The following is a 25,497-nucleotide window of genomic DNA, read 5'->3' as shown; positions in this document are numbered from 1 at the left end:
GTCCAGGGGTATTATTGGCCAATCCAATTCTTTGGTCTTTACTAGTTTTAAATAAATAAATAAATAAATAAAATTTGTCATGCATATTAATTTGGTGAAAGGTTTAAGTTCAAATTGTTATTTCTCTCGGACTGAATTCAATAGACCAGAGGATCCAAAATATTAAACCTGTATATAAAGAATTATAACACCTATTCGAGAAAGTTGAAATTTTTTAACAAGTATATAACTATATATTACCCTGTACAACTCAAACACCTACGATATATTGCCATCTGCCAACAAAAATAATTATTCCCACAGCTGTGAAGTACATAACTAAAGTTTAGATCAATACCTGCCCCAGTGAAGGCTTAAGTTCAATTTTATATATAGATTATAGAGAAGATCAAAAAATGGGTAAAGGAGCAGAGTTGAGGCGTAATTTTTTATGCTTTAATAGTACGGCCTTTGTACTGTCCTCTTCTAATCACAAAGTCATCAGAAGGTTGAAACTCTTCTAACCAGGTCATCTCAGATACTGTCACCCCGTCCACTTCTAGGCTACCTGTAATGAATAAAAGAAACACAAAATCAACTATGACTCTCGAAATTCTTGTAATAATGAAGAAGTTATGTGATTTCTGTGTCAATCATTTAGCTACATGGCAGGCAAAGCAATAGAGATGATTGCCCATGATGTAAAGACCAAATAAGTACAAAAAATTAGGGCGTAATTACCTGGCAGATCCTCTTTTGGAGATCTGCGAAAGTAAGTGCAATGCCGACCATCCTCAGATGAGTAAGGTGGTGACAGAATGTCAAAGATTGCACAAGGAGTGATTGCCTTGAAACAATGTATGTTGCCTCCGGTAGTTGGATAAAGGACTGTTGTTCCACAAGGTGCAGTCATAACACAATCTTTAACAAGCTTTGCAGGTCTCTCAGCAGCTATTATAAAAAATACAACTTGTTAGAGAGATCATACAGATGAGAAATCGAGTAGCAAAAGGCATGCATTAAAGAATCACTTTATATGAATGCTATCCCTCATCCACAACCCTAAAAATTTTCTACTTTTTCTTACTTATTTGTAGGCAACTTTTCATTCATTGCCCAATTTAACTGCTTCTTGCAACCTCAAAATCTACAAAATGCAAATAGCATGGCCATTGTTCCTATTCCCGCTCCAAGCAATTATACACAGAAAACCTATTAAGCACGCAGCTTCCGTTATACTGACTTGGAATAGTTCTACACTTATAATATTAAAGATTAAAAGGCCGAAGTACATGTTTCGCTAAAAGTCAGCACATCTGTCGAGGCAACTTCATGTGATTTAAGGATAACCCGTTAAAAAAGAGAGAGAGAGAGAGGCTAGAACTAAGGATAAGTGTTACGTTCGAATTCATAATGCTTGATTAGCAGTAAACGTTCCTTTTCAGTATATGCAACAGCAATTTATAACATACATTAGTTAATTGATATAGGCGATCTTTTTATTTACATGTACAAATAAGAAACATTTTAATGCCACACCAAGAGACAATAGTGTGCATAGAACTGTACTAAACTATAATTTTGTACAGTGACAATGCTATAATTCCTTAGCAATACTCAGAAATTTTTTTTATTAGAAAAGTCAACATAAATCCAAAAAACACACAGTAACACCAAAACTTAGAATGAGATAGAACAATGACAAGAAAAAAAATTAAAAGTCAGTACACAGTTGGATGTGCTAGTAGTACGAATTAACAATTTGAAAGTTGGTCAGTTTGCCAATTGGCGTGCTTGATAATCTGTCTGAATTCTAACTGTACTGGTTTCACAAAAATATAAATAGATTTAATTCCAAACAAAAGTCTGCCTTGTAGTCTATTTAGTGACTGCCACAGAAATGACCCAGCACAGTAGACGACAAATAAAGACCTTAATTAAGTGGAGTACACCACGATTAATAAGTTGAAAAGGTAGTAGTCCCTATTCTCTGAGAGTTGAAATCGAAAATAACAATTGCAAAATAAATTGGTCACTGATTGTAAAAATAGTTAACTAATCGAGAAGGTTCCAGTCAGTTCACAAAAATTGAATAAATTGGTCACTGATTGTAAAAATAGTTAACTAATCGAGAAGGTTCCAGTCAGTTCACAAAAATTGAAAAACATATTCCTCACTTTCCTGTTCTACCCTCTACCCTCAATCCCCCCCCCCCCCCCCCCAACAACAAAAAAAAAAAAAGAAAGAAAGAAAGTTCTACTTTACACATGGACACTGTACTTGTTCTTTCTAGCTTGTGGCTATTGGCACTTATTATGAAGATTGTATATGTAACTAAACTGACCTCCTATATTCGTAACATGGACAAGTAAAGATGTCTATGTGCAATTACACGTGCTGTGCATTACATGTTTTGGCACAAAAGGTCACAGAGTAGTAAAACCTTCTAGGTGCACACACAACTACTTCTAAAGAGTCAGAAAATGTTGCCCTAGGTTTTCTGAAAACAGATTATCCTTTAAAACTTTCTTAAATAGCAGTCCTGCCCAAGAAGGGAAGTGGAAGCTTGCTTTACAGTCCGCAGAACAGAAATTCTAAAAAGCACAAAACTTAACTTAATATATACAACTTCTTTATTTGCTTCAACTTGAGGGGGAAAAAATCAATTAGCAAATCATACATATAATACAATTAGCGAAGTAGGCATACCTTGTGATTGATCAGACGGGCCAGGCACGTCAAGCCAATCATAAGACTTTACATGTAGGGAACCATATAAGAGCTTGCTTAACACAGTCATTCCAGGGTGATTGTGAAGAGGAATGATAGAAGAAGGTGGCATGCAAAATATTCCCAACTGCCAAAGATGTCAGAACCAAGTTACCTATGATTCCGTAATGAGTCACTAGCATAAAAATTTATATGCTCGCTACACTTACGGTAAAGCTGTCACACTCAAACAAATGTAGATATTTTATAGGTGGAATCGCTCTAGGACCACCATTTTGTCCATTTCCTGCGCTTGGCCACCCGCGAGCTAGCTGCGCATCCTGCTCAAGCCCAACATCGGAAGGCTTGATTTTGTCTGAAAGAAGAAGATGACACAACAGAACATGCTACTGTATTTCAGAACTAGATCCGCTGTTTTGCAACTAAATCGTTTAAGCATTTAACAAGTGCAATAGTAACAACCTAGACTGTAATTACTAATTAGTATACTGAGGTACAAGTTACCAGAATTTTGTAAACAAGTAGAATCAGAGCCAAAAACACATATAAAAATGGTGCTTAAATTTTGTCAGTTTAAACTGTATTATAGTTATCAGCAGCAGAGGTAGGTTCACACCATATTCAGAAAACATGGCACTCTAAGGAATCCAGTGTCTATGAACAGAGATAGTATATTACTCAGTACTAAATCCCAATTTCATTAACATTTCAGTAGCCAAGCCCAGCCCAACTCCTCCAAAGCTATTAAATACAGTATGTCTGTAAAACACATAAAAATGCCGGACAATCTCAGAAGTGTTCCCTCATCCCTAGGCAGTAAGCAGCTGATCAGTCCCAATTGTACAACCAGACTGTTTCTATCCTTCCCTGTCGTAATATGTATTTGGCCTGCCTAAGAAAATCACGGTTTGTCATATGGTTTTCACCTACGTCACACCAAAGGAAAAGGAAACACACATTTCTCTGGTTTTCTATACCCTGATTTTATTTCATTTGCATGAGTGTTTATTTTAATACATCTGGTGTCATATAATGTCAGGATGTTGTCGGATTGATTTTCATTGTCTCCTATCTTCAATATTATGCTCACATATGTTTACTTGGTCACATTTGTTAAGCTTTTATTTATGTTTTATCGTCATTAACAATTTTATATTAAATATAAATTTTGCCTAAATGTTTCTATAAATTAACTTAACACTATGTGAAACATATATCTAATCATTATTCTATAGTTCCTTACTCTCTTATAATAATCAAATTATATTTAGGTTCATGAGTGTCAAATTCTGATTTCTAAACCTTCCATCACAATAAATAAATATAAACTTATTCTTTAATCGCTGAATATAAAACTCTTGATCTCCTCTTATAACAATATACAAAAAAATTGATATATTTTAAAACATTATATCATCCTATAGAACACCCAAATCACCTATGAAATACATGAAGTTAAGTTCTTTTCGAACATCTAAATCAAGAACATAAGGAGGAAACAAATAATTAGATCCCAAAGAAAATAATAATCTTTTTTCCTGTTTCTAAAATCAGAGTATCAGAGAATGGCCAACAAAATTTGTTTCTTTGTAGTTTTAACATTAGAGTTGTGTCAAGTTAGTAGTGGCAATATTCAACACAACCCGAACCCCACAATAAATCTGACACGAATAAATACAAATCTGTGTCGTGGGTTTTAAGTTTCAAATTGGGTTGGGTAAATCTACCTAAACAATTGGGTTAGTAACTCAGTTTTGGGCCAAAATACCCGAATCCGGCCTAAAATTTATAATATATTTATACATGTGTGATGTATCTACAAATCACTTACATAATTTTAATTCACATATCATCTCATAAAATACTATTATATATTTTGCAATATATCATATCGATATACATATATAAATCATTTTATATGATTAAAATAATTGATTTATGATGATTTTCAAGTTATATTCAGGTTACCCATGCACATAACACGTCAGGTAAGATTTACATTTTTATTTTACCTGTTTTGGTTCAGGTTGGGTCCGAGTTGACCCAAAAGCGGGAGCGCAACACAAACTAACCCATTACCCAAATTTGACACCCCTGTTTCATGTTATTTAATAATATTCTTTAAATCTTAACCACTTGTCCCTTGTAAGACTACAATTATAGGGTTCTCTTTGATATTCATTTTAAACCACATCAAAAATCAGATAAAGGGTGAAAGGAGTAAAGGACTATATAGAACACGAGACAACAGATTCTAGAACAAACACGCTATAGATAGAACCTTGCACATTAAACATGTAACTACAATCCAGTGGCACCATGATCCCTAACCAACCATATAAGGACACACACACACTTGCACTATTTATTTCTCTAAAAATAAAACATGTACTTGTCATACACCATTTCCATCTTAATTTGTTTCGAGACAAAATACAGCTCATTCACATGTTAAACACTGGCACAACTGATGAGCATGACTTGGGAATTATTCCTTCATATAAACAGCCATTTTCTTCCATATAATTTTGTTTTACATACAATAAACATGATCACCATACAGATTCGTGAAGTGCAATTGTGCAAGATCAAAATTAAACTCTGACTACTTGCTTAATTAAGAAGTCGGAGCTCTCAAAAGGATTCAAAAAATGAGATCATTTTGCCACTTCTTCTCAAATATTGAATTTATTATCAAGAAAATTCAACAATAGAATCACAATGATAATTTTGGGAAATGATATTGAAAAAATGCGCAAGTAAAAAATATCAACAATTGCACCACGCCGTTGTTTGGCAACTAAAAAAGGCACCCAGGAGGCCACATGCAGTATAGCAGTTAATCTCTGAATATATGGGTACATGCTAGCAGCCTAGCACACAGTTACTGAAGGTAAAGCACAACCATTAAAATTTGAAAGTTATCCTGTAATGGACATACTTGGATCGAAACACTTAGTTGACTTCTACTCAAAATAACAAAAGCGACTTATTACCTAATAAGTTCCGAACTTTCTCAATAGCATCTTCTGATATAGGCCCATTAGTAGAAAGAGACACTTTGCAGGCGTTATAAAGCTTCTGTATGGCTGGCATATTGTAAAACACTACCAATAAACCTAACCCGGGAAACACTGCAAAAAAGGTGACTGGTAAAATCCAATAGAAGTGTCCCCTAAATCACAGAAGACGGGGGTCTTCTGTGATCGTATAATGAATGAAGAAGATAGTTGGTCAAACACTGGATCTTATAATCGGAACCAAGTTGACAACCATACATCCACATCACTTTGAATTCTTCTCATTCTTCATGGTTTCACCGTCACCTGCCGGATAATCACAAAAACAGATATAACATTAAAACATTGCCCATAAATCCATATTTCACAATACTCTAACCCCATAATTCCTATATCTAAAACAATGATTGCCAGGTACCAATAAATTCAAGGATGCTAATTAGACCTTTAAGCTAATTTTATAACAATACGAATCAAACACACTGTACTCGAAAAATAGAATGTACTAAATAATCAACAACATAAATAACAACACCCATTCCCAACTGTTTATCACTCACAATTAAAAACATATAGGGTCAAAAATCTATATAATTATCCCTGTATAATCACTGTTCAAATCAACGACCCATCATAACACAAATACTGATTGCTGATAATTAACTTGATATATCACTTTTAACAAATAACAATAAACAAATTAAATAGAAAGGACAAACGATTTTATGAAGGGGGAGAGAGAGAGGGAGGGAGAGGGAGAGAGGGAGAGAACCTAGGATGCTCGTGTATTGAAAGAGATGTGGAGAGAGGGATGGGGGGTTTATTTATGCAGTATGTTGAATAGATAGAGAAATTAGGAAGATCTGGCAACGATTTGTCGCCTTGGTTTTGAGGTTCCGGCAGACTGAGATCACCCCCACCTCACCTCTGCTCACTCTTTTGCCCCTTACGCGCTTTCTTATTCACCAGATTGCCTTTTCTCACCGCAACAAATTTATATTTTGTTAAATAATATTTTAAATTTGTTTTTTTAAAAAACGAGTTTAAATTTCAAAAAACTCTGTTTAAAAAACTCGATTATTAATCCTCTTTTGTCCCTTGCACGCTTTCTTATTCACCAGATTACCTTTTTCTCGCTGCAACAAATTTATGTTTTGTTAAATCATGTTTTTTTTTTAAAGTTTGTTAAATCATGATTTAAATTTAAAAATAATATGGTTATTTAGTTATTTTTGACCGAATAACTTAATATGTCACATTAAAAGATTAGTATATCTTTTTAACACTTTTTATTCGAAATCATTTAAATCATGAATTTGAGATTTTCAAATCGTAATCCAGTCAAAACCATATTTCTCAAAACAATAGCATAAACGATTTGATTTGATTTTATCATAAATTTATATTTAAATTATAATTATCGAAATGAGATCTATAAAATAATAGACAATATATATTTATACTATTATATTATACTAAACAAATACATGGATAAATATTTTCATGGATAGATAAATAAAAAATATGAAAAATAATAATTTATAAATTAGTTAAAAAAAATGAAATCACTATCAAATAACATACATTAGTATCAAAAAATAGTTATAAGTAGATGTATTATATTCAAAGATAAACTGAAAATCAAATAAAAAATTGTATAAATAAACATGAATATTTATTCCACTGTTCCGGGACAAAACAACAAAATATCACGTAACTGATATAAAATAAACAATTTTTTTCTATACAAATGAAGAAATAAAAATTATAAAGAACTTAATTTATAACTAGTTCGAAAATTAAAAATATTACATATATATATATATATATATATAAGGCATACTTATATTTAGATGATAAAAGTATATATTATTTTCACTACTTATTTATAAGATACAAGTCAATATTGTAAAAATTAATTTTTTTGAGGAAGAATAATTAATGATTTTAATACAATAGTGTATAATTTTTTTATAAAAAAGTATAAAAATATTAATATTTAAATTTTAAATAAAAAATTTTGTATTAAAAATAAGGGTTAATTATCTAATTGGGCATTCACTTCACACTCTCGAATTTTCGGTATCATTTAAAACACCATTTTCAGAAATTGTATCAGTCTGAAAAATAAAACATTAAATTCGAAGACAAATCGACATTTTAAAAAATATTACTCATAGATCTTTAATGCGGTAGGCTATGGAGATTATGCATATACGATTAATTGAATTTTCGCGTCAAGAATATGGGTAAATTGATGGTGAAAAAGATGGTTACAAAGAACCCTAATAATCCATATATAACCATTTTTTTACCCAGAAATTCAATTAATCGCCACAATCTATATAGCCTGCTGTGTTAAATGCCCATGAATAACACTTATCAAGCTGTCGATATGTTTTTGAATTTAACTTTTTACTTTTAAGATTGACACAAATTCTGCAAACAGTGTTTCAAATGAGACCAAAAAATCGAAAGTGCCCATGATGTGTAAATTTATATCTACCGCAAGTGCACGGTGCCTGTTGTAAACAGAGACTAGCAAGTACGGGTCGAATCCACAGGGAGACAAGTTTCAAGAATCTTAATCCGATCATCACAAATTGTTTCACAAGACAGACGAATATTTAAGATTTTTTTACTAACTAAATAATGCAATATAAAGATGATTTATATCAATTAACTAAAGTCTAGGACAATTCAGGTTCACCATGCTTACACCAAAATAGCTATTCATATAATAATTCAACAAGTCATGTAATTAGAGCAATTGTTAATCTCTCTCAAGCATTAACACTCTCGGGAATCCATTGATACTCTCGCACTCAATTCCAGTCCCGCTAATCTTATGTGTGCCTCTAGTAAGTACATCTCTCGATCTTGTACTCCTATTTGCATACAATCAATCTATGATATTGGCCAATTACACATATCAAACATCAAGACATATAGACTAGAATTACACGTTACCCATTAAACCATTAATGAAAATAAAGCATTATAATGGTGCAAACATGGCTCCCCTTCCGTCCTAGAATGGAACTACTCACACATAGTAGCGAAAGTAAAAGCAACAAGAATAATAAAGAGAGCCATATAAAACATTAACAAGTAAACAAGAGATGATCAAGAAATACCTCAAAGCTTCTATTAATGGAGAAAATAATGTCTAGAACAACGTATGAAGAGAAGAGAAGAAAAACCTAACCCTCTGTAAAAGTAGCGTAAGTAACTAATGTCTATTCTAATAGTAATCTTCTCATCATAAAATCTGATCCTATTTCTATAATAAAAGTCTTTCTAATATTTTAAATCAATATACAAAATAGAACTCCAAAACCAACAAGGATTCTCTCTCAAAATTCGCAGCTTTCTTTTCTGTTCTGTTTTCGGGCTTTTCCAGTTGGACTTTGCTTACTGGACCCCTTCTAAATAAAAGGAAATTCCAAGAGCTTCGCGTGGGCTGTAAGATCGTCCAAATCCGACATCCAGAACTCAAGTTATGGGCCAAACAGTGCAGAAATCGGGTAGAACCCAATTAATCCGAATTTTAATAGAAATTAGCTCCAAAATAGCTAATTTATCTCCAAATCCTTCTCAACTTAGAATTCTTTATTTCCTACAATAAAACATTAAAATATATTAAATAAATATCCAAATCAGTGCAAAATATAATTAAATATGAGAATAAAATCATATAGAATATATATAAAAATATATTCTATCAAACATCCCCACACTAAGCTTTTGCACGTCCTCGGGCAAATAAGCGAAATAAAATCTAAGTCCTAACTAACTAACACCATTTTCGTAGATGACACGATTGCATTGAGCGTATGCAACAAGCCGTTAAACCCCTAGGCAGCCCTAGTAGGACGAGTTTTGTCTCGTGAGGGTTTATAATGAATCTACCCACAAAATTCATTATTTTCTACCAAGTCTCAAACATGCAACTAATATGAATGCAAACTAAATGAATATGTCTAAAAACAAATCATGAAAGCATCAACCTCGTCAATATATATCCTCAGAATATGCAACAATCAAGGCATTCATCTATCTCACACATTAGTCAAGCAACTCTTCCACTGCAAGTACGGAGTGCATCGTGTGTGCTCAACATGCTCTCTACTGAAATAAAACAGAGACCAACAAACTTCAACAGAGTCTTAACCATGAGTCGTTAATCAGAATAATGCTTAAACACTTCGTTACATTAGAGTCAACTACTGCTCAGGGTCGTAAAAGAACTTCTATGCCTCTCTTATTTTTTCCAATTTTTTTCGATTTTTTTTTCAAGCTCGGTCTAAGGTCGGGACGCTTCTCAGGGTAAGTGAGTTACGACCACCATAAGACTTTGCTAGCTCTTTTTTTTTTTTTCTCTTTTTTCTCTTTTTTTTTAAGTCAAGTAATTCTCCAGTAATCAAGGGTTATGAAAAGTCACCAAGAAATTTTTTTCTAGTACAATTGCACTTAATACCAGCACAAGTACATGGATCGTTCTTTTCAAAATTTACCACCCGTTGATCTCAAAGGAGTACTCGATACTTTATTTGCATTATTCTATTTTTTTTTCAATTTTTTTTTTTTTAAGAAAGGCATATACATCCTAAAACTCCCCTAAACTTAAGATTTACATACTCTAAGCTTAAAAGGGAATAATCAAAATTCTACACTCGACTCATAGATAAAACTCAAGAATTAAGTTAGTCTAAGTCTCGTCTCTAGAGCATTTTCAGTGAATCAATTTCAGCGTGTCCTTCTCCTTCGTAAGCTTCAAGCATAAGGACTGCTTCCAATGGATCATCTAGTAAAACCTGTGGTAGCTCATCTTGGACAATTGCATCAATGACATCTATCCTGCAACAAGTATTCTCAAGCATAGGGGACTTAAGAGCAGATGTTAGTGTAAAAGTACTCTTATTATCCCCTACACACAAAGTTAATGTCTCATTTTTGACATCAATAGCAGCACCAGCAGTACAGAGAAATGGTCTACCCAAAATAATGGGAATTTGACTATCCTCTTCCATGTCCAAAACCACAAAGTCTACAGGAATGTAAAATTTTCCAACTCTAACAGGCACATCCTCTAAAATACCCAAAGGATATTTTATAGAACGGTCTGCCATTTGTAATGTCATTTGTGTGCATTTAAGATCTCCCATGTTTAGTTTTTGAAAAATGGAGAGAGGCATAACAGAGACGCTAGCGCCTAAGTCACATAAAGCTTTGTCAATAAATAATGCACCCAAGTGACATGGAATTGAAAAACTTCCAGGATCTTTAAGTTTAGGTGGAGACTTATTTTGTAAAACAGCACTACATTCTTCAGTAAAAGCAACTGTCTCCACCTCACCAAAAGATCGTTTCTTTGTAAGAATATCCTTTAGAAACTTTGCGTATGATGGAACTTGAGAAATTAAATCAGTGAAAGGAACTGTTACCTCAAGATTTTTGACAAGTTTCATAAACTTACCAAACTGTTGATCTACCTTTGTCTTGTTCATCCTGCTAGGGAATGGCAGATTAGGCACAAAAGGTGGAGGAGCACTAACAGTCTTCTCGGTATCATCATTCTTGCTTCCTTCAGTTCCACCCTTGTTTGTTAAATCAACAGCTTCATTCACCTTATCATCATTGGAGCTTTCCTTTTCTTTCTCATCAATCACATCATCCACAGGCATTGGAGGACCATCATATGTGAGACCACTCCTCAAAGCAATAGCACTTATATTCTCCTTTGAATGAGTTGGTTGAGATGGTAAAGAACCAAGTTGCCTTGTAGTTGAAGAGCTGGCTAATTGTGCAATCTGAGTCTCCATCATCTTATTGTGAACTTTCATGTCTTTAATTTCTTGCATCAACAACTTTAACATCTCTTGCGTCTGATCAGGTTGTGCAGCTGGGCTAGATGGATGAGCATGTTGTTGAGCAGGTTTCTGAAATCCAGGAGGGTTCATAGGCCCTTGAGAAGGCCTATATTGTTGTTGCTGAGGATGCTGATATTGTTGCTGCTGATTTGGAGGAGGATTTTGACCATTGTTATTCCTGTAGGAGAAATTAAGATGATCTCTCCACCCCGGATTGTAAGTGTTGGAGTACGGATTATATTGCTGCCTCTGCTGAAAAGCATTTGCCTGCTCCATCTGAAAATTCTGTGCATTCTGAACATTGTACAAACAATCATTACCAAGGTGTCCTTGAATACCACATACTTCACAAACCTGATTATTCATAGGAGCCATAGAAGGTAGTGCATTAATACTCATAGGTTGAGTATTAGAGGCTTGTGAAGTTTTCAACGAGTGAATCTCTTGTGTCAATGTTGCGAGTTGAGATGATAAAAGAGAATAAGCATCTACTTCAAGTTTACCCCCTTTCTTAGGTGCTCTCGGGTTATTGAAGTGATTTGCAGCTAGATTTGCAAGAAAGGCATAACCATCATCAACTCCTTTGTCTAGAAAAACACCACCTGCAGCATTATCTACCGTGCTCTTCGTCTCGGAGTCAAGACCATAATAGAAACGCTTGAGAAGAAACCGCTTCTCAAGACCATGATGAGGACACGAGCGTTGAATATCTTTGAATCTGTCCCATGCATCCTTAAGAGTTTCATCATATTCTTGTTTGAAAGTGGTCAACTTGTCAACCAAATCATTAGTTTTGTTGGGAGGGAAATACTCAGTGAGAAAGGCTTGAGCAATTGCATCCCACTCGGTCACATTAATATCATTCAACCACTTCTGAGCTTCATCACGAAGAGAAAACCCGAACAACATAACTTTCACTTGATCTGCAGTGACTCCCTGAAACTTGATGGTAGAGCAGAGCTGTTGAAACCTTTGCAAGTGAAGCGTAGGATCTTCAGTTGGAAGACCAGCAAACTGATTCTGTAGGATCATAGTGAGCAACGCCGGTTTGATCTCAAAGTTTGCTGCTTGAATATTTGGCATAGCAATGCCAGTAGGCACACCACTCGGAGAGGGCTGCGAATAATTCTTCAAAGATTTAATAGGAAGATCACCCATTTTAATCTTTGACCCTTGTTTCCCTTTCTTTCGTTGATCAAGATATTGCTGTAGAGTAGTGTCAAAATCAGGATCAGGAGTAGTTGATTCCACGTCTCCTGTAGACCTGGGCATGAACAACTAAACAAGGAAAACAGTGAAAACAGCTTCAGTTGGAACTAAAGCTCCAATGAGACAAAGGAAACAATCTAAATAATCAAACTAAAATCTATAGAAAACTAGCGCCTCCCCGGCAGCGGCGCCAAAAACTTGATGTGTAAATTTATATCTACCGCAAGTGCACAGTGCCTGTTGTAAACAGAGACTAGCAAGTACGGGTCGAATCCACAGGGAGACAAGTTTCAAGAATCTTAATCCGATCATCACAAATTGTTTCACAAGACAGACGAATATTTAAGATTTTTTTACTAACTAAATAATGCAATATAAAGATGATTTATATCAATTAACTAAAGTCTAGGACAATTCAGGTTCACCATGCTTACACCAAAATAGCTATTCATATAATAATTCAACAAGTCATGTAATTAGAGCAATTGTTAATCTCTCTCAAGCATTAACACTCTCGGGAATCCATTGATACTCTCGCACTCAATTTCAGTCCCGCTAATCTTATGTGTGCCTCTAGTAAGTACATATCTCGATCTTGTACTCCTATTTGCATACAATCAATCTATGATATTGGCCAATTACACAGATCAAACATCAAGACATATAGACTAGAATTACACGTTACCCATTAAACCATTAATGAAAATAAAGCATTATAATGGTGCAAACATGGCTCCCCTTCCGTCCTAGAATGGAACTACTCACACATAGTAGCGAAAGTAAAAGCAACAAGAATAATAAAGAGAGCCATATAAAACATTAACAAGTAAACAAGAGATGATCAAGAAATACCTCAAAGCTTCTATTAATGGAGAAAATAATGTCTAGAACAACGTATGAAGAGAAGAGAAGAAAAACCTAACCCTCTGTAAAAGTAGCGTAAGTAACTAATGTCTATTCTAATAGTAATCTTCTCATCATAAAATCTGATCCTATTTCTATAATAAAAGTCTTTCTAATATTTTAAATCAATATACAAAATAGAACTCCAAAACCAACAAGGATTCTCTCTCAAAATTCGCAGCTTTCTTTTCTGTTCTGTTTTCGGGCTTTTCCAGTTGGACTTTGCTTACTGGACCCCTTCTAAATAAAAGGAAATTCCAAGAGCTTCGCGTGGGCTGTAAGATCGTCCAAATCCGATATCCAGAACTCAAGTTATGAGCCAAACAGTGCAGAAATCGGGTAGAACCCAATTAATCCGAATTTTAATAGAAATTAGCTCCAAAATAGCTAATTTATCTCCAAATCCTTCTCAACTTAGAATTCTTTATTTCCTACAATAAAACATTAAAATATATTAAATAAATATCCAAATCAGTGCAAAATATAATTAAATATGAGAATAAAATCATATAGAATATATATAAAAATATATTCTATCAGCCCACACGATATATTGGTGTGAAGTGAGTACACAATCAGATAATTAACTTTTAAAAATAATACAAAATATGTCCACTTCTTTAGTTTAAGCAAGAATTCACTTTTTTTAAGCTAACCCAAACGATGCCTTAATTTAGTTAGACGTGGGTCAGAAGTGGTGTCGTTTTGATATCTTCGTCTCCATCTCACGTAGGGTGGCAGTTTCGGGTATCGGGTCGTGTTCGTGTCAGCAATCGGGTCAATTTCGAGTCGATTTCGGGTCAAGTTAAAATCACTTAAAATTGAATAAAACTGTAAATTGAAGTTATTAGAAACGAAATTAGAATTTCGGGTCATGTCGGGTCCATTTCGTGTCAAAACGGGTGATTTTCGGGTCACTTTCGGGTTTTGTCTCAGTAAATCGGGTTACGGGTTTGGGTCGGGTTCGGGTCGAGTTCGGGTCGTGTCTGATATTGCGAGACCTTATTCTCACGCATACCCCTCCTCATCTCCGAGCCTCCAATCGGGTAAACCATTTTCCGATCTCTTCACCGGCGATTTTATCTTTCCGGCGCAACTTTCAGATATCGGTAAACCTCTCGCCGAATCATTCTCTACTTATCTCGCATCCGGTCATTCACAATTCATTCATTACACAAATTTCTCGTTGTTATTTTGTTGAAACATGAAGTATTGTAATTTCCAATTGAATCTAACCGAAATGATCATGGGGAAGTTATATTAAATATATGTCTCTGTATATATAGTTGGCCTTGTAGCAAAGACTTGTGTTATTTGTTAAGTGATTATATGAGGATAGTTTGTTGAATTTGTTATTGAACTTTCGACATTCTCGTGTTGAAATGCGGATAGTTCTAGTGCAGAGTTAATGAACCGTGGCATCTTCCGAAGACTATATGCTGATTGAGGAACTCAGGAACTGAGTGTATGGCTTTGGTCAATGTCATCCATTGTTGCCTTGATTCTATCCGACAAGTAAGTCGTATGTCAATTGCATTGCTTGTTATTTAATTTGTGCTGTGATAAGTGAAGGTGAAGTAGTGTGATTTGATCTATGTGATTGTGGTGTTGATGGATGATTATCTGAGATGTTGGATGTTAGCGTTGCTGATGAAGATATATTCGTCAATTTCAGATATCGGAAGATATAAAAGGCGCAATTATATATTTGGATGCTGGATGTACAGAGAGTTTCCAGCTTCTCGGGGCATTCCCGCTGTTGCTGGAACTTGGTGTTCAAGCCATTTGCAGCTTGGAAAATATGTCTCCCCTTGATGTGGTGAGAGTAAATTTCTATTGATACATTATGTTTTATTGGTTAAATCTAGTTTTTAATTACTAAATGCCGGCACTTTATATACCTTAAACTAGAACTAAAGCTGATTGACAGAGACATGCTATAATGGTTGGATTACCAGCTACAACCTGCTTTTAGGATTTCATTTTAGTGTTATTTCATAATGTGGCGGAAATGTTATCTTGTTACTAATGGTCAGATCCTTTTTTTAGGTGGCTGGTTGGAATTCTCAATTTGATCCTGAAAGCAAAATTGTAGTCATCACAACACGTCTTTTAAGTGATGCACATCGTTACATTTTACGTTGTCTAAGCACCCATCAAAGTGTCTGGCAGTGCACAATATATACGTCTATTTCAGAGGTAATTGTATGATTAATTTATACACTTTTGATTAGAGAAATCTGACTCTTTTTCAATTACGATATTTTTAAGGTGCTCAGCATTAGTAAGTGAATCCAACCTTATGATAGCGATCTTTGGTAAGGATTGATAATTACATTCTTCAAACATATGCGCAGTTTTACATGTTCGGGTGTGGGTTAGCTATTAGTAGATCTCTGTCGAGAATGCTTTGTTTGTAATGAGATATATTATTATTATTATTACATGTTTTTGTCAGTGAATCAATCTTTTATTCTTCGATTGTTCAATCTTCTCAGTCCCTAAAGTTGCCCTGCATGTCTAAGTTACTAATATAACAGATCAACATGAATGTTTGCATATCTATATTACCATATATGCTAGTTGCATTTTAACAAACTGCCACTTGGGTCTCTCCAGCACTTTACACGGCCAAACTGTTTGGTGGCATTATATTCCTTTTTTTTGATAATGTGGTTCAGTGGTTGTATACAATTCTAGGATACACCACTGTCTTAACTTCTTTTTCAAATTTCATAACAATAAGTTTTTTTGGCTACAAATTTGTATTTATACATACACATACAAATGCAGGTTGCCCACTCAACGTATCCCGATTCCCCTCTAGGGCCAGACGCCTTTCACGAATATGAAACTTTACTTGTTCAAGATTATATGGAGCTGAACAAGAGATCTGAGACAAAATCTCAACTGCCAGTAGATACTGAGCTGAAGGAAAGTTCCATTGAAGAGGAAGGGTGGGCACAACTCACACCCACTGAAGAGGAAGGGTGGGCGCAACTTCCACCCACTGAAGAAGGTATTTCAAACTTCGGGTCCATTTCAAATGCTGAAGACTTATCCGGAAATGCTCAAACAATGCATGAAGAATCTGAAGGACAAAAGTTGGTTGTTTCTGTGCTCCACTTCCCAATGATATTGTGTCCCTTCTCACCGAGAGTTTTTGTCTTACCTTCGGAAGGAACAGTAACTGAATCATTTCTTTGTACCCAGCATGAGAATTCCCTTAGCCCTGGATTGCCACCATTAAGTACCAAGCTGGATTCTTATAGTGAGGATATCCCTCCTGGGGCATCTCTTACTGCACAACTTTTGTATCATCTGGCCATTAAGGTAATTAATTTTTCTGCACAAGTAATATCTTTCCCTGCTGCTAAGTATCTGAAGTTTTACATGATTGCTTACTTGTCTAACATTTATATTACTTGTCTAACGTTATATTACTTGTCTAACATTTGCTGAACAAGGCTACTTTCTTTATTTATACAACTAAAATGCGTACGACTACTATTATAATAATATCTTCAAAGTTGGTTGTTTGCTAAATAATTATAGAAGTTGGTTGTTTGCTAAATAAATATAAATTTCTCTTTTATTGTCACTTGCTTTCCTCGTCCTCGTCATACAATGAACAGCAAATCCACCACCTACCACCCTTGTTTACCTGTATGCCACACATTGTGCTAGTTGCCACAGTTGAAGTTAAATGATTAACTCCAGACCAATAACCATAACAAGCGTTGATGTCAAACAACTATACAGTGTGTTGCCAATATCACTGGAAATGGAACTGATAAAAGACTACTTCTGCTGATATTTGAATCACCAATTAGCTGGAAATTTCAAGTAAAATAAAATTAGGATGGGTATCTCGTCTCTATTGATGGCCTTGGTAAGTTTCACTTGCTAAACTATAGGCATTGACATGGTTTTTCTTATCAGTTATAGTGGGTTTCATCTGAATTTTTACGCTTTTTATGTTCCTTTGTTCTCTAGAGTTTCTTGTTTTGACAACTTGGTCTTTGGGTCATACTTGATAGCTTTGATAATATAGTGGCATAAGAGCAGCATGTTTTCCCCTTCTTGTAGATGGATCTGAAACTGGAGATTTTTTCCCTTGGTGGTTTATCAAAAACCATTGGAAAGCTTTTGACAGACATGTCTAGTCTGTATGACGTAGGTCGTCGTAAACGCACAGCAGGGCTGTTGCTCATGGATCGTACCCTTGATCTGCTCACCCCCTGCTCTCATGGAGATTCACTTGCCGGTCGTATATATTCATCCTTACCTCGTAGGCAGCACAATTCCTCCAGTCAAAGTAAGGGCTCGCAATCTCAACTGAAAGATGCTCCTCAGAAGCTAAGACGTGATCCCCTTGATGTTAAGATTCCGTTGGCAGATATTTTGAATGAAGAGGATTCCAGCAACAACTTTGGGCTGTCGAACAGCATTGAAGCTTTTTTACAAGGGTGGAATTCTTATAAATCAGATTCTCAGATAACCGAATATAGTGATCTCAGTAAAAAACATCAAGGCGAGAAGTCCTTTTCTTCAGACAGTGAGCTACTTAGTGGATCCTTTGTCTCCACTGACAATTTTAATGGAACTCCATATTTAGAAGCCTTACTGGACAGAAAAACAAAAGATGGGACTATGCTGATAAAAAAGTGGCTTTTAGAAACTCTGCGCAAGGAAAACGTGTCTGGCAATGTGAAGGTTCGTCCCGGTCTTCCTTCAAAAGCTGAGTTGCGAAATATGATAAAAGCACTAGCCAAAAGCCAGTCTTCTTTAATTAGAAACAAAGGAATTATTCAAATAGCAGCGGCGACATTACATGCCATGGAAGAAAGCCATTCTGCTAAGTGGGATGCTTTTGCCAGTGCTGAGAAAATCTTAACTGTCAATGCTGGAGACACCAGCCAGAGCCTTGCCGCCCAAATGAGTGATCTTATTAACAAGAGCTGTTTACTGCGATCACAAGGAAATAAGGCTGGTTCATCACAGGGACTCATTTCCTTTCAAGATGCTTTGCTCCTTACGATTTCTGGATATATATTGGCGGGTGAAAACTTTCCGACATCTGGATCTGGCGGGCCATTTTCATGGCAGGAGGAACACTTTCTGAAAGAAGCTATTGTCGATGCAATTCTTGAGAATCCAGAAGCAGGAAAGTTAAAATTTCTTCATGGGCTTGCGAAAGAACTTGAAGCTAATATAGAGAAAAATAAAACAAAGCAAACGAATGAAGAGTCTTCAGAGCAAATTGATGACTTCGATGATGATCAGTGGGGTGCTTGGGGTGACGAGGATAATAATAAAAATGAAGTTTATAGTGACATGCAGCTGAAGTTAGATTTGCGTGATAGGGTTGATAATCTATTCAAATTTCTTCACAAGTTATCCGGTTTAAAAACAACTATATCACCTACGCTGGGCTCTGAAAGTAACTATAGTGGAGATCTCTATTCTAGCAAAGGACTGCTACATAAGATTTTAACAAGGGTATTGAACAAGTATGATATACCTGGCATGGAATACCATTCCTCTACCGTCGGGCGACTCTTTAAAAGCGGGTTTGGAAGGTTCGGACTAGGACAGGTAAGATTCAGAACATTCCTTTATTCTTTATAAAGTCAGCTATCTTTCTGATTGCTTATATATGATAATTTTCCGGTTTCTAATTTTGTAGGCAAAACCAACTCTTGCTGACCAAAGTGTTATTTTGGTCTTCGTTGTCGGCGGTATTAGTGCTCTTGAGGTTTGAAACTCAAACTCTAATATATGTATTCATAATTCCCGACTTCTTCTCACCCAAATCCCCCTTCCATAATTGTAAAAGGAAACTATGTAGTTTGTTTTTTGTACTGTATATTATCTCTGTCGGTTGGTTTTTCTGAGACACCTGTCCCTTGTCAATCTTAGGTTCGTGAAGCCCAGGAGGCACTGTCTGACAGCGGAAGGCCAGATATAGAACTTATGCTTGGTGGAACAACTCTTTTAACTCCGAATGACATGTTTGAGTTGCTTCTTGGAGAGTCGAGCTACACTTAGGCCTGTAACTATTAGTGGCAGTTTTGCAATTCTTCAGTAGGGGGATCATTCATCCCTGCATCATATATACTCCTGAAGTTTGATGTACATGCAGACTGAATATGATGCTTGATATACTCTTCAAGTTTGTGCCAGAAGATGAATTAGTCATGGCCCATCTCTCTCTACCTATCCAGCAAGAGACCAGAAGTCACCGGGAATGTAGAAAGAACAAAATTTGAACGTAATTGACACAGAGCTAGGCTCCTTATATCTGCCTTGTATCTGCCGAAAGATGACTTTGAGAAAACAATAGAACACAGAGGTCTACATATACGATAACTAAGAGTGAAGACTCGTAAATTTTAGCTATTATTTAGTTTAGTTTTTATTTTACTGAAATATAATATTAATTTTATTTTGAAATGACATGATTTAAGATATTATTTCATATCTCAATTTTGTATTATATTTGAATGGCAATGATTTCAGATGAAACTGAATCCCACTTTCAATTTTTCTTATCCAAAAATGTCATTTGACTAAGTTAATAATTTAATGAAATTCGAGTTATTAAATTATTATTTTTAAAACTAATTTTTATTTTATTTTCTCATAAATTACTTTTAAGAAATAGTTTTAAATATCACATCAATTCTCTAGAAATTATTTTCTAATTTTAAAAATTAAAATAGTTTTAGTTATGAAATCAAAATGTTGAATTTTCGAATCATGTTAGCAATACTTGATACACAATAAATGACAGAAATTATATTCAACAAAATTCTTTAAACAAAAAATAACAGCACCAAAATTGCAGAATTACTACTGACCTTTCATTTTTTGTTCATAAATTGAATCAAAGTCGTAAATTTTCTTAATTTATTAAACTAAAAACATTTAATAAAACTAGGTCATTTTTGTACTTAAAACCCTCGTCTACATCGTTCATAAACCTCTGTTCAGTTTCAAGCTCTGCATCAATGGCGGCCATCAAACACCTGATCTCTCAATCTCGCCGCAATTACTTCCCACTGGCCCAACTCCTCCGGTCCCACACTTCTCTCAGATCACTCTGTTCCCAAATCGACTCTCCCAACCTTAACCCTAACTCCGACGAATCACAGTCACAGCCTCCCGAACCTTCCAGATACTCCCAACCGGTAGTCCCACAAACCATTTCTTACCCGGTTAAGCCCAAACCCGAACCCGAACCGACCGAGCCACCAATTCAAACTCAAAATCAAAATCAAAATCAAAACCCTCAATTTCGGGGCTCTGAATGGCAAAATGAGAGTGATGCGGGGAATGCGGGGGTGTGGAGTCGAGAGGACTTTCGGTATGTGAAAGATATGGCTCCAGTGTCGTATCAGACTAGAGTGGCGCCATTGCCTGAGGACAGGAAGGAGGAGAGTAATGAGAGTCGGGAGAATGTGGAAATGCGAAATAGGGAGAATGAGGAGAGAGTGAGGAGGAGAGTGTTTAGGATTTACGAAGAGGAGAAGCTTCCGTTCCCGACTTTGATCAAACAGGATGTGGAGAAGAAGGCGGCGAAGGAGAAGGTGATTTATGATCTTAAAGAAGCAATTCATCTTCTGAAGGTTTGTGTTTGATTTTGATTACTTGGAAATAATTTCTTCTAATATATGATTAAGTTTTGAACTTGCTTCTAATGTATTGTATTTGATTTGATGATTATAATTGGCTTCTAAACTGTGAATCCTAATGAACTAGGGGTCATTGTATCATATGTTGTATGTTTTTGAAGTTCTGTTGTCAATGAACTATGACGGAGATGGTATTGGTAGATTTTTTATATTTCTTGGAGTCGGGGTTTTTCTTATGAAAGCTAAATAGTGGATTTATAAGATATGCATTTGAGTTTATGCTAGGCAAATGTCATCATTAGATGTTGCTTAAGACTTAAGCTGAGAACTTAAATGTATTCCGTATAATTCAATAGCTTGGGCAAGATATCAGCAATCAATGACATGGTATTTGATAATTCATTATCTTAGCTTGGTATTGTTGACTGGTTGAGTATGCCTGATGGCAAATGTTATGATTAGTTTGATGGGTACAAAATTAATCGGGTACTAAATTACTCAAGTGCAACCTAAAAGGTCCATTCAAAAGGGGGTGTCAGTTATCCAGCTACCTTAAGGACCTATATTGTAGATAACAAGAAATTAAACTAGAGCCCGTGGTTTATTTTTCCGCACTATTTGGCTTTTACTGCTCTCATGGCTCACCTAGTCTTCTTCTGTAATAATCCTATTTTAGTAGCTATATTTCTTAGAGAGGAAGTGCTTCCTAAATTGCAGACAGTTTGGTCTGAGTCGCAAAATTTACCCCAAACCAGTTTGGAATTATAATTTATTATTGTTTGCTTGAGTATGTACTTATATGTGCTAGACCCTTCCTTTTTTTTTTTAAAGATCAGTAACTACAAATCTTCTGTATTCTAATTAGTGATTTTACAGGCTAATACCAAGTGCAAGTTCGATGAAACTCTGGAAGCGCATGTAAAGATGACCCCTGACCTACGTCGAACAGATCTGGTAATTACTTGATCTCGGAAAAGTTAGCATTTTAAGCATGTTAATAAAGAAAAGTGTTTTTCCTGTTGATGCAATGATTAATGCACTTCAAATTTATGGAGTTCTACCATGATTTTGCCTGGAACACATTATTTCTGTAAACTTCTTAAAACTTTTTTACTTTCTGTAGTAGACTTTTTCATCTGGTTAAATCTCACTTAATTCTGAATCTGATATATTCGACATAATGAAACAAATCTTTGATACAAGATAAACTTTGTACTCGTGGTTGTCTTATTGTGAACATTATTGTGCAGAGAAGAGAATGGTGCATATTTTGTAAGCTTCACAAGCATATTTCTGCTTTCTTAAACATTATTAGTTTGAACAATTCAGCTGGAATGTTGGTGTTTTGACATGATTTTTTTCTTGCATAAATTTGGGGTGGGGTGGGGGGTTCATAGTCCATAGTTTTTTGCAGGGTCAGTGTTTCTCATATTTTTTCTTGTATACAACTGCAGAAACTTATTGGTACCGCATCTCTGCCCCATGGAACTGGAAAGGTACATTCGGTGTATGGTGAAGAGTTAAAGTTTGGTTAATACTCATTTGATGTATTACTGATATATCTGTATTTCAGCCTGTCAGGATTGCTGTCTTTGCTGAAGGAGGTGCTGCAGATGAAGCCAGGGCTGCAGGAGCTGATGTTGTTGGTGGGGAGGACCTTATTGAGGGAATAAAAAATGGTAATGCACTAGTCTTGTTAACCATTTTTGGTGACTTCAATGTATGCTGATAAATGGTAAATGGCTGTAAATTTTGTTTATATAATTTTAAACGACTGACTTGTACAAGATATCATTAGTGATATGTTTATTTAAAGAAAAAGAGAGAAGGAATTAGTATCTTTAGAATATAGAATACTAAAGGAAACTACAGTTACATTCTTTTTAGACTATACAGATTATTATTATATCTTTCAATAAAATACTACACGCTTATCTAATCTCGTGTCTCTGTGCTATTGGTCTTTCTGCACACCCTTACTTTTTGTTCTGATAGTAACTTGCTCATATGGGTCCATTTTGAGGAGTGAAATATAAATATCAACATTTTTGTGATATAAAATGTAAACTATTATACAGTAAAGAAATTGGCTGTGTTTTGCGCGTGCAGACAAGAAAGCTTTTCTATTATCTTGATTTATAGATGCAAATCAACTTTCCAGATGTCATTGTCTCTATTTAAAGTTTACATCTAGACTCTGTTAAACTAATTATGTCTATGAATGCAGGCAGTATTAAGGTTGATTTTGACAAATGCATCTCAACCCCTCAGTTAATGTCTAGGGTTTCAAAAGAGGTCTGTATTTTAAGATTCTACTGAACTGTGCTATAAGTTGAATCATTTTCCAGTTGAGATTTTTGAGTATCACTTTTATGTACAGATATCGAAAATCCTTAGGCGTTCTACTCCAAATGCTAAGGTGAGTTTCTTATACATTCCATGTGTGGCCTTTAAGTGATCCATAACTCTGTGATGCCCTTACACAGGATGGTACTGTTACTACTGATCTCTCAAGGGTGGTGAGAGAAGCAAAACAAAATGTTAATTTCAGAAAAGACAAGTCAGCAATTGTGCATGTAGGCCTTGGAAAGGTAATTAAATTTTCCTTGATATTTGTTTTTACAATGAAAAACAATTTGTGCATATTTGTTGAAGAAACCTTTATTTAACAGATAAGTTTCTCAGAAGATGCATTACGTGAGAATGTTGGTGCTTTTGTGAATGCGCTTTTGCTCGCAAAGCCAGCCGGATTAAAAAAGAGTAAGCAGTGCTCACTTTTTTTCATTAATTTTTTATTTTGCTAAAAATGGGATTGCTTGTAGGATTGTAAAGATAAACATTCAAGGTAAGACCTGAAATTCTTTCAGATGTAGGTGCTCCATGTGCCTTTGGTGAAATATAAGTCTAATGTTCTGAACTGAGAATAATAGATACATTCAATATTGTCCGGGCTCTCTTTCTAGTGCCAGTATAGTGCTAATAGCAGATATAGTCCAGATGATCAACTGTGTGAAACTATTTAGGAGATCCATAGTTTGTGTGTGCGTACAGTTCAGTTAGTTTTATATCTTCAGGGTTGGTTGGGTACTTGGGTCTTAGATCATAAGTAGAGTTCAAGTACTCTAATTCGTACTAATAGAGTATTCTTGCAACCTTACTTAATTATTGCTACCAGGGCCGTCATTTTGAGTTGGCAAGTCTTTTAATTGTTGTACAAGTGCAACTTTTGAAAAAAAAAACAAAAAATAACTATATGGCTGGGACATAGGATGTAAATTACTTACCTGAATATCGTTTCACTCGATTTCTCTTTACTTAACAAAGATGTTACCCTCTAATGATTCAGGTTCAAAATTTGCTGGATATGTTGGTACATTTCATTTATGCAGCACAGTAAGTCAGTTTGCACAGATTGAATGCTGTCATGTTAAGCTTTTAATAATAGTATTTTCTTAGGATCTAAATTTACTGGATATGATCCTCATCTAATGTGCAGATGGGCCGGTCTTACCCGATCTCCATACAATCATTATCAATAGCAGCCGATCGGTACAACAAAATGCAAATGAGGTGACAGGGTGCTGATAAATGGAACTAATTTCTTTACCTTTGTTGTAATTCTTTCTCTTAAGTTAGAATACTAGGAAACCAGTATTTCTTTTTATTGAAGAGAGTAATCTCACCCTCATCGTCTTGGTGTAATTAGAGGATCTTAAATTAAAAATGGCACCGAGGCTAAATTTTTTGAGCATATCCCCGTTGATTCGGGGCATCAATACTTGTCATATACATATTGTGTAATGAATAAAAATACTAGTAGCAAGTTTGCAATTACTCCTGTAGTGGCAGGAAAACAAAGATTGGAATAAAGATGGAAGTAGGATGATCAGGTGTAGCGTATGCTGTGTAGGGACATGGAAATGCTTGTACACGAGATGGTGATCACAGCATTAACTGAAAATCACATGCTATTATGTTTACAAGTTATATTCATGCTATAGTTGAATAAAGTAGATGTGCATTGTGACAAGTCTTTCATTATTAAAAAAAAAAATAAAAAAAATTAAACCTTCGCTATCAAACACAGATAGAATCATACTACTGTTTACTCGTGATTCTCGGCAAGATTGTGTGACCATTATCCAG

General features: G+C 35.1%; 4 protein-coding genes across 6 annotated transcripts; 2 read left to right on the top strand and 2 right to left on the bottom strand.

Annotated features, from left to right (window-relative positions):
- Positions 1-244: 244 nt before the first annotated feature.
- On the bottom strand, positions 245-6,707 carry LOC108215694 (plant cysteine oxidase 4). Its single transcript, XM_017388240.2, has 6 exons — positions 6,502-6,707; positions 5,706-6,035; positions 2,919-3,064; positions 2,689-2,836; positions 721-930; positions 245-547 (listed from the first exon to the last, which is right to left on the bottom strand). Exons 2-6 carry the CDS (start codon positions 5,803-5,805, stop codon positions 429-431), a joined length of 723 nt encoding a protein of 240 aa, XP_017243729.1. The 5' UTR covers positions 5,806-6,035; positions 6,502-6,707; the 3' UTR covers positions 245-428.
- Positions 6,708-10,453: 3,746 nt separating this feature from the next.
- On the bottom strand, positions 10,454-12,874 carry LOC108217475 (uncharacterized). Its single transcript, XM_064092217.1, has one exon. The coding sequence runs from the start codon at positions 12,872-12,874 to the stop codon at positions 10,454-10,456; it is 2,421 nt and encodes an 806-aa protein (XP_063948287.1).
- A 1,813-nt stretch (positions 12,875-14,687) lies between these two features.
- Positions 14,688-20,259, top strand: LOC108219489 (sec1 family domain-containing protein MIP3). Of its 3 annotated transcripts, none has more exons than XM_017392965.2 (8): positions 14,688-14,823; positions 15,113-15,229; positions 15,390-15,533; positions 15,764-15,913; positions 16,508-17,047; positions 17,804-19,312; positions 19,404-19,472; positions 19,637-20,259. In XM_017392965.2, exons 2-8 carry the CDS (start codon positions 15,182-15,184, stop codon positions 19,763-19,765), a joined length of 2,589 nt encoding a protein of 862 aa, XP_017248454.1. In that variant the 5' UTR covers positions 14,688-14,823; positions 15,113-15,181; the 3' UTR covers positions 19,766-20,259. The 3 variants fall into 3 exon arrangements, with proteins under 3 accessions (XP_017248454.1, XP_017248453.1, XP_017248452.1); XM_017392964.2 differs by having other exon boundaries at positions 14,691-14,823; positions 15,118-15,229; positions 19,637-20,019; XM_017392963.2 differs by having other exon boundaries at positions 14,694-14,823; positions 15,107-15,229.
- A 377-nt stretch (positions 20,260-20,636) lies between these two features.
- On the top strand, positions 20,637-25,185 carry LOC108215919 (uncharacterized). The gene is made up of 10 exons (XM_017388547.2): positions 20,637-21,345; positions 22,228-22,305; positions 22,806-22,847; positions 22,925-23,030; positions 23,579-23,646; positions 23,732-23,770; positions 23,838-23,942; positions 24,024-24,111; positions 24,698-24,744; positions 24,848-25,185. Exons 1-10 carry the CDS (start codon positions 20,728-20,730, stop codon positions 24,923-24,925), a joined length of 1,269 nt encoding a protein of 422 aa, XP_017244036.1. The 5' UTR covers positions 20,637-20,727; the 3' UTR covers positions 24,926-25,185.
- Positions 25,186-25,497: the final 312 nt, after the last annotated feature.

This window comes from Daucus carota, chromosome 4 (genome assembly GCF_001625215.2).
Source record: "Daucus carota subsp. sativus chromosome 4, DH1 v3.0, whole genome shotgun sequence".
Lineage (NCBI taxonomy): Eukaryota > Viridiplantae > Streptophyta > Magnoliopsida > Apiales > Apiaceae > Daucus > Daucus carota.
The sequence above is the reverse complement of the archived record's forward strand: the minus strand, read 5'-3'. Positions and strand labels throughout refer to the sequence as shown.

Bases quoted from the DNA above. Each gene is read 5' to 3' on its own strand.
- LOC108215694 (XM_017388240.2), bottom strand. From the start codon at position 5,805: ATGCCAGCCATACAGAAGCTTTATAACGCCTGCAAAGTGTCTCTTTCT. The intron at 2,837-2,918 runs GTAAGTGTAGCG...CATCTTTGGCAG, and splicing joins TTGAGTGTGACAGCTTTACC to TTGGGAATATTTTGCATGCC. The intron at 931-2,688 runs GTATGCCTACTT...TTTTTATAATAG, and splicing joins CCCGTCTGATCAATCACAAG to CTGCTGAGAGACCTGCAAAG.
- LOC108217475 (XM_064092217.1), bottom strand. From the start codon at position 12,874: ATGCCCAGGTCTACAGGAGACGTGGAATCAACTACTCCTGATCCTGAT.
- LOC108219489 (XM_017392965.2), top strand. From the start codon at position 15,182: ATGGCTTTGGTCAATGTCATCCATTGTTGCCTTGATTCTATCCGACAA. The intron at 15,914-16,507 runs GTAATTGTATGA...ATACAAATGCAG, and splicing joins TATATACGTCTATTTCAGAG to GTTGCCCACTCAACGTATCC. The intron at 19,313-19,403 runs GTAAGATTCAGA...CTAATTTTGTAG, and splicing joins GAAGGTTCGGACTAGGACAG to GCAAAACCAACTCTTGCTGA.
- LOC108215919 (XM_017388547.2), top strand. From the start codon at position 20,728: ATGGCGGCCATCAAACACCTGATCTCTCAATCTCGCCGCAATTACTTC. The intron at 22,848-22,924 runs GTACATTCGGTG...TCTGTATTTCAG, and splicing joins TGCCCCATGGAACTGGAAAG to CCTGTCAGGATTGCTGTCTT. The intron at 23,943-24,023 runs GTAATTAAATTT...TTTATTTAACAG, and splicing joins TGCATGTAGGCCTTGGAAAG to ATAAGTTTCTCAGAAGATGC.